The following is a 14398-nucleotide window of genomic DNA, read 5'->3' on the forward strand; positions in this document are numbered from 1 at the left end:
ACCTCCAGAAATCATATAATTATCACCTATCCAATCAACAGGGAGAAAACACTTTTTCAGCCTTTATGTTCTTGTCAGTTATGTTTCATCTACAAAACGCTGAGTGTTGCATTAAAGGGGTATTGTCATGTCGTACATTTATGGTATATCCCCTGTATATGGCAGATATTAGTCCCAACTATGGGACCGGCATATATCTCAATAACAGGGCCCGGTCCTGCTAGGCGTTCAGTAGGGAGGTGGTCAGACTTCATATGCAAACAAATGCCAATTCACTGTCGGCGGTGCAGCTCTCAATCCAGATCCCACATCTGCTATAATGCATGGCGTACCCTGTGTGTATTCCATAAATGTAGGAGATGGGAGTACCACCTATGGCTGTGATTTTACGGCTTCTCTGCAGTCGCGTCTATACTATGACTGCAGGACGCGGAAGAGTAGCCACAAAACAGGACACAGTGGAACCTTGGATTAAGAGTAACTTGGATTAAGAGCGTTTTGCAAGACAAGTTAAGATTTTTAAATATTTGTAACTTGGTTTAAGAGCAATGATTTGCAAGAAGAGCAAATACTCACTGTGCACACGTCCGGTTCTGTTCTCACTGCACTCTGAAGGTAACTTTTTGTACATATGTACTATATACTGTATACCATTGTACAGTACAGTATATACTATATAGCATTTCTATCAATTTGCATTTATGGATGCAGTACTGTACTTTCTTTCGGCTAAGGCTGCTTTCACACTACGTTTTTTTTAACATGCGTCATGAACGTTTTTTTAACGCAAAAAAGGATCCAGTGCAAATGCGTTTTCATTTCAATGCATTTGCAATGGACTCGCGTCAACATGCGTTCACCTGCGTTTGCGTGTGTTTTAGGCTGGGGCCACACGGGCACTACTGCGATCCACTTGCATGAGACTCGGCTCGTGCTGGCAGTACAGCAGAGCCGAGTGTCATGCCTGTGTCTTTGCAACTGAGGTCCGTTCGTGCGAGCAGACCTCAGCTGCGGGGGGCGGGCCGGCACTCAGGAGAGGAGGGAGGGATTTCTCTCCCTCTCTCCTGTGTAGCCGGGTATTGCCATTCTCGCACTGCACTAGCAGTACACCGGTGTACCGCGAGTGCAGTGCGGTTTTTCTCTCGCCCCATTCACTTGAATGGGTGCGAGAGAAAGAGACTCAGCTTACAATCGCAGCATGCTGCGATTGTTTTCTCAGTCCGATTAGGGCTGAGAAAATAATCGCCCATGTGTGCTGACACACAGGCTAGAATTGGTCCGAGGGGAATGCGATGTTTTATCGCACTCCACTCGCACCGATTTTCTCGCCGTGTGGCTTAGCCCTTATAGTGAGGATCCAGCGACTTGCAGTTTTTTAACTTTTTTCAAAAATACTACTTGTAGCGTTTTTGAGCTGCGTCCAAATACTGCAAATTGTTGGATCCTGACTAAACAGCACGCAAACGCATGTGAACGCTGGCATGCTGATAGACCGGATCCTGCTTGCTCTACTGAGCATGCCCAGAAACCAGCCTCGGGGGATCAGTCTCTCTCTCCCCCTCCCTCTCTCTCCCGCGCCTGAGAGTGGAGGACGCTCGTAACTAAGGTAAATCTCGGGTAACCGCGGGCTTAGTTACCCGATGTTTACCTTGGTTACGTGTGCAGGGAACCGGCTCCTAGCAGCTGCAGACGCTCGTAACCAATGTAAATATCGGGTATCCAAGCAAGTTACCCGATGTTCACCTTGGTTACGTGTGCAGGGAGCCCGGCTCCTAGCAGCTGCAGACGCTTGTAACCAATGTAAATATCGGGTATCCAAGCAAGTTACCCGATGTTCACCTTGGCTACGTGTGCAGGGAGCCCGGCTCCTAGCAGCTGCAGACGCTTGTAACCAATGTAAATATCGGGTATCCAAGCAACTTACCCGATGTTCACCTTGGTTACGTGTGCAGGGAGCCCGGCTCCTAGCAGCTGCAGACGCTTGTAACCAATGTAAATATCGGGTATCCAAGCAAGTTACCCGATGTTCACCTTGGTTACGTGTGCAGGGAGCCCGGCTCCTAGCAGCTGCAGACGCTTGTAACCAATGTAAATATCGGGTATCCAAGCAAGTTACCTGATGTTTACCTTAGTTACAAGCCTCCACAGCTGTCAGATACCGGCTCCCAGTCTTTCACGTTCACTTCTCCTCACTCCCGATCACATGACTCCAATGCCCGCCCATAAACTTAAAGTGACAGGATCCTGCAAAATAACACATGCGTTTTTCTTTGCAAAAACAGGATCCGCTTTTGCAGCAAATAAACGTTCATGACACATGCTAAAAAAACGTAGTGTGAAAGCAGCCTAACCAGTGCAGCACATTGCTTATACTGTACCTCTCGCACCCCAACAATTCTATTGTAAGCTAATGTGCAGTTTAATTTGCTTTATATGTTTTTCACTGTACAGTATTTTGCATTAGTGACTGTAATAATTTTATATGAATAGAGTACATTATTCTATATTACTGTACTAGGTTTGTATAAATACAGTAAATATTTCTGGGTTGTGGAACGAATTGTCTGTGTTTCAATTATTTCCTATGGGAAAATTGGCTTTGATATAAGAGTAACTTGGTTTAAGAGCACACTCCCAGAACCAATTATGCTCGTAATCCAAGGTTCCACTGTATTTTTAATCAAACCTTTTTGCAAAAATAAATAAAAAAAATCAATTTTCTTTTCTTTAATGCTGTGGATATATAAATAACACGGTTTAGACTGTATATATTCCACAGACTACTCACTATACGTAGCAGGTTAGGTCAGACTGCTCACTATACGTAGCAGGTTACGTTACCCTCCGACTCCCGGTTTTGCACGGACGTGACGTGGGCAGAACAGAACGCATCATCACAAGGCAATAACGTATTACTTTACATTCATGTGTTTGTAACTTGCAAATAATATAAACGTGGGGTTCTCACTTCGTTGCTTGGTTCGAACTCGGGGTGTGTGAAAGGTCCCGATCGCTCGAGGAACTTCTTTACATGGTTCCAGCGACCTTCCCAGTCTCCAGTGTCCCCACACACAACATCCACAGCCATTCTGCATAGAACACAGGGCGTTATTTCACAGACATCAGTGGAACATGAACGTTACACATTAGAAGAGTTCGATGACCGAGGAGCTCGCCTACCCCCCGCCGGGTATTGGGGAGCCTTAGGAGGGAAATCTGTGAATGTATCAGTGACATGGTGATCGGTCACATAAGGGGGATCAGCCTGTAGAAATATCTATCACCCGTCTACCACCGATCCTGACAATGAAGCTTATGTGCCACCGCTCCATTCATTGTCTATGGTACTAACGAAGATATTCATATTCTCGATTACATCAGGTAAAGCCAAAGACAAAGCATGGAGCAGCGGCGTGCATTGCTCTATATCCGGGATCAGTGGGTGATAATGTGTTTGGCTGCGGCAACCTCTTTAAAGGGAACCTGTCAGGTGCAATATGCACCCAGAACCACGAGCAGTTCTAGGTACATATTGCTAATCCCTGCATCTAGTATTATAGAAAGAGATCTTTACAACAAGTATTTCAAAAGATCCTTTATGATATGCTAATGAGCACAGGGACTAGTCACAAGGGTGTTATTTCCCCTCTTAGCATGTTAGCACGCCCACAGGGCTAACATGCCCAGCGTCATTGGCAGTGACGCATGTACCTGTGCCCAGGTTTAGGGTCAGTGCGCATGATCAGAATGCCCGACACTTCCGCTCATGCGCACTAGACCTCTCTGAAGCCAGGACGCATACACCCGTCTTCATACTGCGCATGACCGGAAGTGCGGTGACTTCTGATCATGCGCCCTGACCCAATGCCTAATGTGGTGACAAGGGACACAGATGCTAAGCAATGGGCATGGAATAGCATGTTAGCACGCCCCTGTGGGCCCCAATGGGTGTGCTAACATACTAAGAGGGCAGAATGAACACAGAAAGTAACGCCCTTGGGACTAGTCCCTGCGCTCATTAGCATATCATAAAGGATGTTTAGAAATACTTCTTCTAAAGATCCCTTTATCTATGCTAGTGTATACAGGGACGGTTAAGCAGGGATTAGCAATATACACCCAGAACTGCTCATGATTGTAGGTGCATATTGGACCTGACAGGATCCCTTTAGGCTGCTTTCACACATCCGGTTTTTGCTGAGCGGCACAATACGGCGCTTTGCGGAAAAAATGCAACCTTTTTTTTGCCGCCGGTTGCGTCTTTTTCCGCATAGACTTGCATTAGCGCCATATTGTGCCGCCTTGCGTTGCGTCCGTTTTTTGCCGGATGCGGCATATATAGCCCATGCGGCGGCCGGATGGAACGTTGCTTGGCACGTTTTTTTTGTGCGGCGAAAAAAAACGCATTGCGCCAAATTACAATGCAAGCTTATGGATGCCGGATGCGGTTTTTTGCACTGCGCATGCGCAGTATCAAGCCGCATCCGTCAAAAACCGGACGGGTCGCATGGAAAAATGTATGCAACGGATCCGGTTTTTTTTCGCCGCATCCGTTGCATACGTTTTTGAGTCGGATTGAGCCGCACTGCAAAAACCAGATGTGTGAAAGCAGCCTTAATAAAATTAATCACTGTATTGATGATTGAGTTGCAAACAAAAATTAAAAAAAAAAAAAAAATCACAGGATCCAAGTTGCATTGAAAATCCATGTCCACCGGACCAGAGCCCCCCCGAATCTTCTACCTGCTGGCATCCCTGGACCCTCTTCTTGTTAGTAGACCTTGCGAAAAGTCATGAATGGGTTGCACTGGACCGACCAATCAGAAGAGGCGTCTGGGATGCCAGTGGGTAGGTAGACTTTTGCAGGGCTTTCGTGGAACCATTTTGCATCAACTCTAGTGATAATTGTATGATCATTGAACATCACAAGAGTCCCGTGTCCCCTATCAGAATGGAGACACATTACTCATTGTCTATGGGACTGTCAAAAAGTCAAACTGTTCTATCTCCGTCAGACAAGCAAGGACACAGGAATCTCGTTCATCTCCGGTGGATGGGTATTGATGCCAACCAAATAAACCAGCCAGGTCAGATATTCCAGACAGAAAATCCTCCGTGCATTCAAGCACCAGTGTAATGGATGAAAAGTTTGGACACACCTTCTCATTCTATAGTTTTCTTTATTTTCAGGACTCTGAAAATTGTAGATTCACATTGAAGGCATCAAAACTATGAATAACACATGTGGAATGAAATACTTAACAAAAAAGTGTGAAACAACTGAAAATATGTCTTATATTCTAGGTTCTTCACAGTAGCCACCTTTTGCTTTGATTACTGCTTTGCACACTCTTGGCATTCTCTTGATGAGCTTCAAGAAGTAGTCACCGGAAATGGTTTTCCAACAGTCTTGAAGGAGTTCCTAGAGATGCTTAGCACTTGTTGGCCCTTTTGCCTTCACTCTGCGGTCCAGCTCACCCCAAACCATCTCGATTGTGTTCAGGTCTGGTGACTGTGGAGGCCAGGTCATCTGGCGTAGCACCCCATCACTCTCCTTCTTAGTCAAATAGCCCTTACACAGCCTGGAGGTGTGTTTGGGGTCATTGTCCTGTTGAAAAATAAAATGATGGTCCAACTAAACACAAACCGGATGGAATAGCACGCCGCTGCAAGATGCTGTGGTAGCCATGCTGGTTCTGTATGCCTTCAATTTTGAATAAATCCCCAACAGTGTCACCAGCAAAGCCCCCCCACACCATCACACCTCCTCCTCCATGCTTCACGGTGGAACCAGCCATGTAGAGTCCATCCGTTCACCTTTTCTACAAAGACACGGTGGTTGAATCCAAAGATCTCAAATTGGGACTCATCAGACCAAAGCACAGATTTCCACTGGTCTAATGTCCATTCCTTGTGTTCTTTAGCCCAAACAAGTCTCTTCTGCTTGTTGCCGGTCCTTAGCAGTGGTTTCCTAGCAGCTATTTTACCATGAAGGCTGCTGCACAAAGTCTCCTCTTAACAGTTGTTCTAGAGATGTGTCTGCTGCTGGAACTCTGTGTGGCATTGACCTGGTCTCTAATCTGAGCTGCTGTTAACCTGCGATTTCTGTGGCTGGTGACTCGGATAAACTTATCCTCCACAGCAGAGCTGACCCTTTCTTTCCTGGGGCGATCCTCATATGAGCCAGTTTTTGTAGCGTTTGATGGTTTTTGCTACTGCACTTGGGGACACTTTCAAAGTTTTCCCAATTTTTCAGACCGACTGACCTTCATTTCATAAAGTAATGATGGCCACTCGTTTTTCTTTACTTAGCTGCTTTTTTCTTGCCATAATACAAATTCTAACAGGTTTTTTATTAGGACTATCAGCTGTGTATCCACCAGACTTCTGCACAACACAACTGATGGTCCCAACCCCATTTATAAGGCAAGAAATCCCACTTATTAAACCTGACAGGGCGCACCTGTGAAGTGAAAACCATTTCCGGTGACTACTTCTTGAGGCTCATCAAGAGAATGCCAAGAGTGTGCAAAGCAGTAATCAAAGCAAAAGGTGGCTACTTTGAAGAACCTAGAATAGAAGACATATTTTCAGTTGTTTCACACTTTTTTGTTAACTATTTCATACTACATGTGTTAATTCCTAGTTTTGATGCCTTCAATGTGAATCTACAATTTTCAGTCATGAAAAAGAAAACTCTTTGAATGAGAAGGTGTGTCCAAACTTTTAGTCTGTACGCTAAAATAATTTATATATAATATATATATATATATATATATATATATATATATATATATATATATATATATATATATATATATATATATATATATATATATATATATATATATATATATATATATATATATGTATGTGTGTGTGTGTGTGTGTGTGTGTGTGTGTGTATATATTATATAGATATATATATTTATATGGATATATATAAATATTTTTATAGATATATTTATAATATATACTTATATAGATCTCTATTTTTATAGATATCTCTATATTTTTATAGATATCTGTGTGTGTGTGTGTGTGTGTGTGTGTGTGTGTGTGTGTGTGTGTGTGTGTGTGTGTGTGTGTGTGTGTGTATGTATGTATGTATGTATGTATGTATGTATGTATGTATGTATGTATGTATGTATGTATATATATATATATATATATATATATATATATATATATATTATTGATATATACACATATATAATTTTTCTTACCACTTTTCCCTGCCTGCTGGTCCCTTTTATTCCCCCAAGTTAAACTCAAAATGATTATAATGATATTTAATCTTATTTCACGTGATGACAGGTTGACACCGGCTGGATTTGCTGTCTGGAATTGAAGACAGGAAAATTCACTTTGATATAAAATACTAATATTGCGGGTGAGATTTTATCAGCTGCTGTGCGGATTTTACATGCTCAGCAGACCTGACCCCGTGCAATGCAAACTATTACATCCAGAATTAAAGGTGAATTTTTTTTTTTCTGCAGTTCGTAGCCTAAAACGAAAAGTAAAGAAAATAGCAGATTTGTTGCTGTGGGTAACACCCGCACCTGAACTTTTGTATGTGCACAATGGTAAAGTGTTACACATTTATAACAATGTCTGTTCAGATATTGAGAAGAGCAAATGAAACAGAATCCACGTGTATAATCATATTCTACCCCTCAATAATGAAAAAGAACCACAAAAAAGGGAAAATGTCAAATAAAAATACTAAAGCAAAAATCTAGTAAATAAATACTGTACACAGACGTCTTCCCACCGATAAATCTCTATGCTGACAAGTGCACATATCGATATACAAGGGGTTAATCCTCGCCCAGTAAGTGATGGTAAACTGATAGGGTATGTCAGGACTATAATGAACAGTGAGGTCTAACTTATGAGACCACCAGCGTTCCCCAAAATGAAGGAACCTCACGGCCGCCCACTTCAGTGTATTTTTTTTTTTTATCTCTCAATAGAGTTGAGCGGATTGCTAATAATCCGCGTCCGGCGGATCAGTGGCGGGTTGACATGGAAGTCCGGATCCGATCCAGCCCAATATATGTCAATAAAGAGCGGAATCCGGGACGAGAGCGCGAAAGAGAGCGCGAAAGAGCGCGCGAAAGAGCGCGCGAAAGAGCGCGCGAAAGAGCGCGCGAAAGAAAAAATTTTAAAAAAACCCGAATCTGGATCGTGCACCCGGAATCCCGCGTCTGGGTCGGACCTGGATCTACCGCTGAAACCGCGCGAATCCGGATTTTTCAAGTCCGGGTCCGCTCAACACTATCTCTCAACTGTCATGTTATTGCTTAGCAGTTTTGATGGAAGCAATAAAAAAAAAAAAAAAAAAAAATGGCGTAAAAATGGCGTTGTAGCTCCTTTATTTTAGGAACCAGTGGGAATTATTCCAGAAACTGGAATCAATACCATATCCAATCATTCTGCGATCACTTGACAAGGTGGGGATGCTGGAGCTTTACATGAATAATAGGGTTGAATGGAAAGGTTTGCAGGACCCTGTTCCCATTGACACCGCATGCGAGTCCTGCGAATTGTCTCCAACCTGCTGGAATCTCTTCAGACGCAATATCATGATGAATGCATGATACTTTGTTGGGCCTCGTAATCAGAAGAGGATCCGGGGAGCTAGCAGGTAGGAGGCGATGTCCTGGGATCCACTGAACCAGTCTTCTGGGAATCCTCTCACTCATCGTTAATAAATAAGATCAGCTTTAAAGGGGTTGTCTGATCTGAATTCACAAGTCTGCAGTCACTATGTGACTGCAGACTTGTGAATCCTCACTTTGCGCTCACTGCATGCTGTCAGGATTCACCGGTGTCACAGCCAGGAATGGTGGTTACGTGACTGCGAGTATGTGATAAGCAGACTCCCAGCCACTGATCAGTGGGCACTACCATGCTCAAGTGCTCAGTGCTTTTAACTAGTGATGAGTGGGCACTACCATGCTCAAGTACTCAGTGCTTATAACTAGTGATGAGTGGGCACTACCATGCTCAGGTGCTCAGTACTTGTAACTAGTGATGAGCGGGCATTACCATTGTAGTGATCACTCATAGCTAGTAATGAGTACCGAGCACTTGTAGTGCTCACTGATACTAGTTACGAGTACCGAGCACCCGAGCACGGTAGTGCCCGCTCATCACTAGTTACTAGTACCGAGCACCTGAGCATGGCAGTGCCCGCTCATCACTAGTTACGAGTACAGAGCACCCGAGCATGGTAGTGCCCGCTCATCACTAGTTACAAGTACTGAGCACCCGAGCATGGTAGTGCCCGCTCATCTCTAGTTACGAGTACTGAGCACCCGAGCATGGTAGTGCCCGCTCCTCACTAGTTACGAGTACTGAGCACCTGAGCATGGTAGAGCCCGCTCATTACTGATTGTTATTTATGTATTTATTTTTTGTTACCTATAGCACATTGATGGGATTAGAAAACCACAATACCAATGTGGCGACAGCATAATTCAGATTATGCTTCTGGGAGATGTTCCAATAATAAACCGCATTAAAGAAACATTTATTGCTCCTCATGGAGACTGCAGCATTATACATTATGGCGGCAGACGCGGTGCCCATCGGTCCCCCATATTATGCCTTCTGAATGTCATTAAACCTACAAAAATCAATTCAGAATAAAAAAAATGGAACAAAAAAAATAAAAAGCAGAATGACTGGACACTTCCACATTTTACTGGAAAGATTCTCAGATATCGCATCGATTTGGCCACTATAAAATGCAGCCACCACCAGTATATAAGAGCATACTAGTGGTGGCCACAGCTTATAGGGCCAAATCTGGTGACAGGTTCCCTTTAAACAATGTGCTGAGAAACAAACATCCTGTAAAAGTTCGGGCAGCACAAATCTGGTGCAAGATACCTTTATAGGGAACCTGTCACCAGATTTGGTGACTATAGGCTGCGGCCACCAGTGGGCTCTTATATACGGCATTCTAACATACTGTATATAAGAGCCCAGGCCGCTGTGTAGATGGTAAAAATCACTTTATAATACTCACCTAAGGTGCGGTGCAGACTGGTCGGATGGGTGTCTCTGTTCTCCGTTGCCAGCGCCTCCTCTTTCTGCCATCTTGGTCCTCCTCCTTCTGAAGCCTGGGTGCATGACACGTCCTACGTCATCCACACTAGCCGGCATTGAGGTTCCGCGCAGGCGCACTTTGATGTGCCCTGAGCAGGACAGATCAAACTATTGTAGTGCGCATGAGCGGGCCCTCAATGCCGGCTAGTGTGGATGACGTAGGACGCATCATGCACCCAGGCTTCAGAAGAAGGACAAAGATGGCCAAAAGAGGAGGCGCCAGACCCGGAGAATGGAGACACCCATCCGACCAGTCTGCACCGCCCCTTAGGTGAGTATTATAAAGTGATTTTTATGTTCTACACAGCGGCCTGGCCTCTTATATACAGTATGTTAGAATACTGTATATAAGGGCTCACTGGTGGTGACCGCAGCTTATAGGCCCCAAATCTGGTGACAGGATCCCTTTTAAAGGCATTGTCCGGGTAAAATAAAACTTTGCTTTAGGCTGGTTTCAGACGTCCGTGTTAGGTACGTGTGACATCCGTTTTTAAAACGGATGCCACACGTACCCATGTTAACCTATTGTGTACTCTCACATGGACCGTGTGGCCGCGCTATTTCACACGGAGACATGCCCGGGTTTTCTCCAGCAGCACGGGTGTCACACGGACCGGAGAAAACACGGGTTTTTAAATAAAAAGATTTTCTACATTTACCTGTGTCCAGAGATGCTGCCTCCCGCTCCTGACCCCTCGCTCATTATTTTCATTGAATTGCTGGGAGCAGGGGCATCGTGGTGACATCGCAGGAGACCGAACCGCCGAGGACAGCATCGCTGGGGACATCGCTAGTGACAGGTGAGTATCCTGCCAGCATTGTGTGTGCAGGGACATCCAAGAGGACACCGGATTTCCCAATGAACTCTGATGATCTCCTGATGACACCCCTGCAACAACTGCGCTACAGCGAGTGTCACCACGGTGACTTCCAGGGGTTCATGAGAGTTCATTGGGAACCCTGATGAGTCTCTGGATGTCAGTGCACAAACTGCTGTATACTCACCTGTCACCGGTGATGTCCCCGGCGGTGCTGTTCTTGAATGTGCTGTACCCAGCCTGTCCCCGCGATGCTCCGGCTTCCAGATCCTCAGGCAGTGAATAAATCAATGAAAATAATGAGCGGGGATCAGGAGCGGGAGGCAGCATCGCTGGATACAGGTAAATATAGAAAATCTTTTCATTACAGAGACACATGTTTTACCCGGTACGTGTCACAGATATGCAAACATGGATGTCACACGTGTGACACATGTGTAAGACATGTATGACCATAACCATGCGTGTGACTGGTACCTGATTAAACACGGACGTCTGAAACCAGCCTTAGAAGGGGGGAATGTAAACAAATTCAGACTCTTCCCTACCAGACCCCCCCCAGATCCAGCGCACAGACAATAAGAGCTGATATTCCACCAGCCGCCTTACCACTGCTACCTGTGATCGCCTGCAGCGGTCAGGTGACATGAGCAGCAAGTCATCAGATGTTTTATTATGACGCACTGCTCGAGTCACCTGACCGCTGCAGCCAATCACAGCCTGTACCGGTCCAGCAGACTGCAACATCACCGCTTTCAATCTCTACACACGGCACGGATCTTGGAGGGTGCCATAGTCAGCATGATATTTTACTGGACAACCCCTTTAAATAACAAAAAAGGTGTCAAAGGTAGACAAACCCTTTAAGGATGACCTTGCCAATGTAGTTTCTCAGTATATAGGGTGGTAATGGGGGGAATGAATAACTAAAAATTAAAAAAAAAGAAATTAAAAAGGTAAAAAAAGGAACAAAAAAAGTCTAATAAGATAGATTAACATGCATTAGACTCCTGATTGACAGGTGTCGGCCCCGCCCCTTTGTACATTTGAGGAAGGCTATGTAATAAGGTGTTTTGTGCTCCTGCTTTCAAACCTGTCCATGTCCTAACACCTCCCCTGTGCCAGCACTAACTTGTCAGACAGCTCTTCTATCCGCCTTCTTTTCTTCTCCCTAAAAAGAGAGAGAGAGAATAAAAGAAGGGTTTGCAGTGCGCCCTCCTGGCCTGTGACACAGCGGGGAGACGGGGGAAGGAGGGAAAGGCCCTGCCTGCGGCTGACACAGATACTCACGGCTCTACAGCATCCGCCATATTTGTCTGAGCCTCTCTCTTCCCACAATGCACCGGCGCCCGGGAGGCGTGGCCAGTGCGGACAAGCCATAAGACGCTGCCAACCACGGCGCGCAGGCGCAGGAGTCTCGTTTTGTGTGTCGGTTTTTTTTTTCATTTTCAATAACTTTATCGCTACTGTGACATAGTGATGGGAAATCTAGTTCATTTTGGTGATTAGTTCACCATGAACTAGTTCACTGAAAAGATTAGTTCAAAAGATTAGCTCATTTAGTTCATTTAGTTCAGTATTTCTCTCCACCCTATCCTGAGGAGCTGATAGGAAATGCATCATGTGACCTGTGAACTAAATGAACTATATGATATGCTGAACTGAATGTTCTACTGAGAATGAATCAGGACAGTCTAGTTCAGTCTGATGCATCTCACTGAGCCCAGCAGCGCCCCCTGTGTAGAGTGTAGAGTACTGACTCATAATGAATGTGTATGAGGGAGCTGAGAAGCAGTTCAGCAGCCACCATTTTCAGAACACAACAGGAGCCAGTGGTAAAGATTTTAGCAAGACTGATCTAGGCTACAGGAGGGTGATCCTCTACAGGAGGCTGATCCTCTACAGGAGGCTGATCCTCTACAGGAGGCTGATCCTCTACAGGAGGCTGATCCTGTACAGGAGGGTGATCCTATCACACAGACAGGTGAGGGGCATGAACCACACACACACACTCTCTCCCTCATACACACATATGAGCTGTGTCTGTCTACTGTGCAATTTCAGTTTTTATTAATATTATTATTACTATTATATTTGTATTTGATGTGTGCTAGTGTTTTACTACCTTCAAGTGTGAGAGCAGGAGCCTCCTGGAGCTGTATGAGGATCACTCTCTGTCTCCTCACACTCTAGTTCATAATGAACTAATCTCTGTCCGGATGGTGACTAGATGAACTAGTTCACTCTGAAGATTAGTTCATTTTGAACTACTCACTCACGAACTACCCATCACTACTGTGACAGAGAACAACAACAGTGATGGTAGACTGAGCTAGAGCAGGTGGATGGTTATGGAGGCTCCTGTCGCTTAGCAACCTGCTGGGCCCAAGCTCCAGACTGGCCTGCAGCTGGTGAGAGTCAGCAATGTAGACTGTTCAGTGCAGAGCAGGGTCCAACCGTACAATGGAGCATATTAGTGTCAGTGACAGTACCCCCATATTACTGCCAGTCACAGACCCCCCCCCCCCATATAAGTGCCTGTCACAGTGCCCCCTATATTACTGCCAGTCACAGACCCCCCCCATATAAGTGCCTGTCACAGTGCCCCCTATATTAGTGCAGATCACAGTGCCCCCTATATAAGTGCCTGTCACAGTGCCCCCATATTAGTGCAGATCACAGTGCCCCCCATATTACTGCCAGTCACAGAACCCCCTATATAAGTGCCTGTCACAGTGCCCCCTATATTAGTGCAGATCACAGTGCCCCCTATATAAGTGCCTGTCACAGTGCCCCCATATTAGTGCAGATCACAGTGCCCCCCATATTACTGCCAGTCACAGAACCCCCTATATAAGTGCCTGTCACAGTGCCCCCTATATTAGTGCAGATCACAGTGCCCCCTATATTAGTGCAGATCACAGTGCCCCCCATATTAGTGCCAGTCCCAGAACCCCCCATATAACTGCCAGTCACAGAACCCCCTATATAAGTGCCTGTCACAGTGCCCCCTATATTAGTGCCGGTCACAGAACCCCCTATATAAGTGCCTGCCACAGTGCCCCCTATATTAGTGCCGGTCACAGAACCCCCTATATAAGTGCCTGTCACAGTGCCCCCTATATTAGTGCCGGTCACAGAACCCCCTATATAAGTGCCTGTCACAGTGCCCCCTATATAAGTGCCGGTCACAGAACCCCCTATATAAGTGCCTGTCACAGTGCCCCCTATATAAGTGCCTGTCACAGTGCCCCCTATATTAGTGCCGGTCACAGTGCCCCCTATATTAGTGCCAGTCACAGTGCCCCCTATATTAGTGCCAGTCACAGTGCCCCCTATATAAGTGCCAGTCACAGTGCCCCCTATATAAGTGCCAGCCACAGAACCCCCTATATAAGTGCCGGTCACAGTGCCCCCTATATTAGTGCCGGTCACAGTGCCCCCTATATTAGTGCCAG

The 14398-nt window shown here is 45.4% G+C and overlaps 1 protein-coding gene across 4 annotated transcripts in view; it reads right to left on the bottom strand.

Moving 5' to 3' along the window:
- The window catches only part of UBA3 (ubiquitin like modifier activating enzyme 3), a 135778-nt gene extending 123478 nt beyond the window's left edge, over positions 1-12300 (bottom strand). For 2 of the 4 annotated variants that reach the window (XM_075320704.1, XM_075320700.1), the window contains exons 1-3: positions 12231-12296; positions 12073-12111; positions 2969-3089 (exon numbers count right to left, since the gene is read on the bottom strand). In XM_075320704.1, the coding sequence (XP_075176819.1) occupies positions 2969-3089; positions 12073-12111; positions 12231-12250 (180 nt within the window). In that variant the 5' untranslated portion in view covers positions 12251-12296. Of the gene's footprint in view, positions 1-2968; positions 3090-12033; positions 12112-12230 lie in introns of all 4 variants that reach the window. The other 2 variants (XM_075320702.1, XM_075320701.1) reach the window with 2 other exon arrangements.
- Positions 12301-14398: the final 2098 nt, after the last annotated feature.

Source organism: Anomaloglossus baeobatrachus, chromosome 8 (genome assembly GCF_048569485.1).
Source record: "Anomaloglossus baeobatrachus isolate aAnoBae1 chromosome 8, aAnoBae1.hap1, whole genome shotgun sequence".
In the NCBI taxonomy this organism is placed as follows: Eukaryota; Metazoa; Chordata; class Amphibia; order Anura; family Aromobatidae; genus Anomaloglossus; species Anomaloglossus baeobatrachus.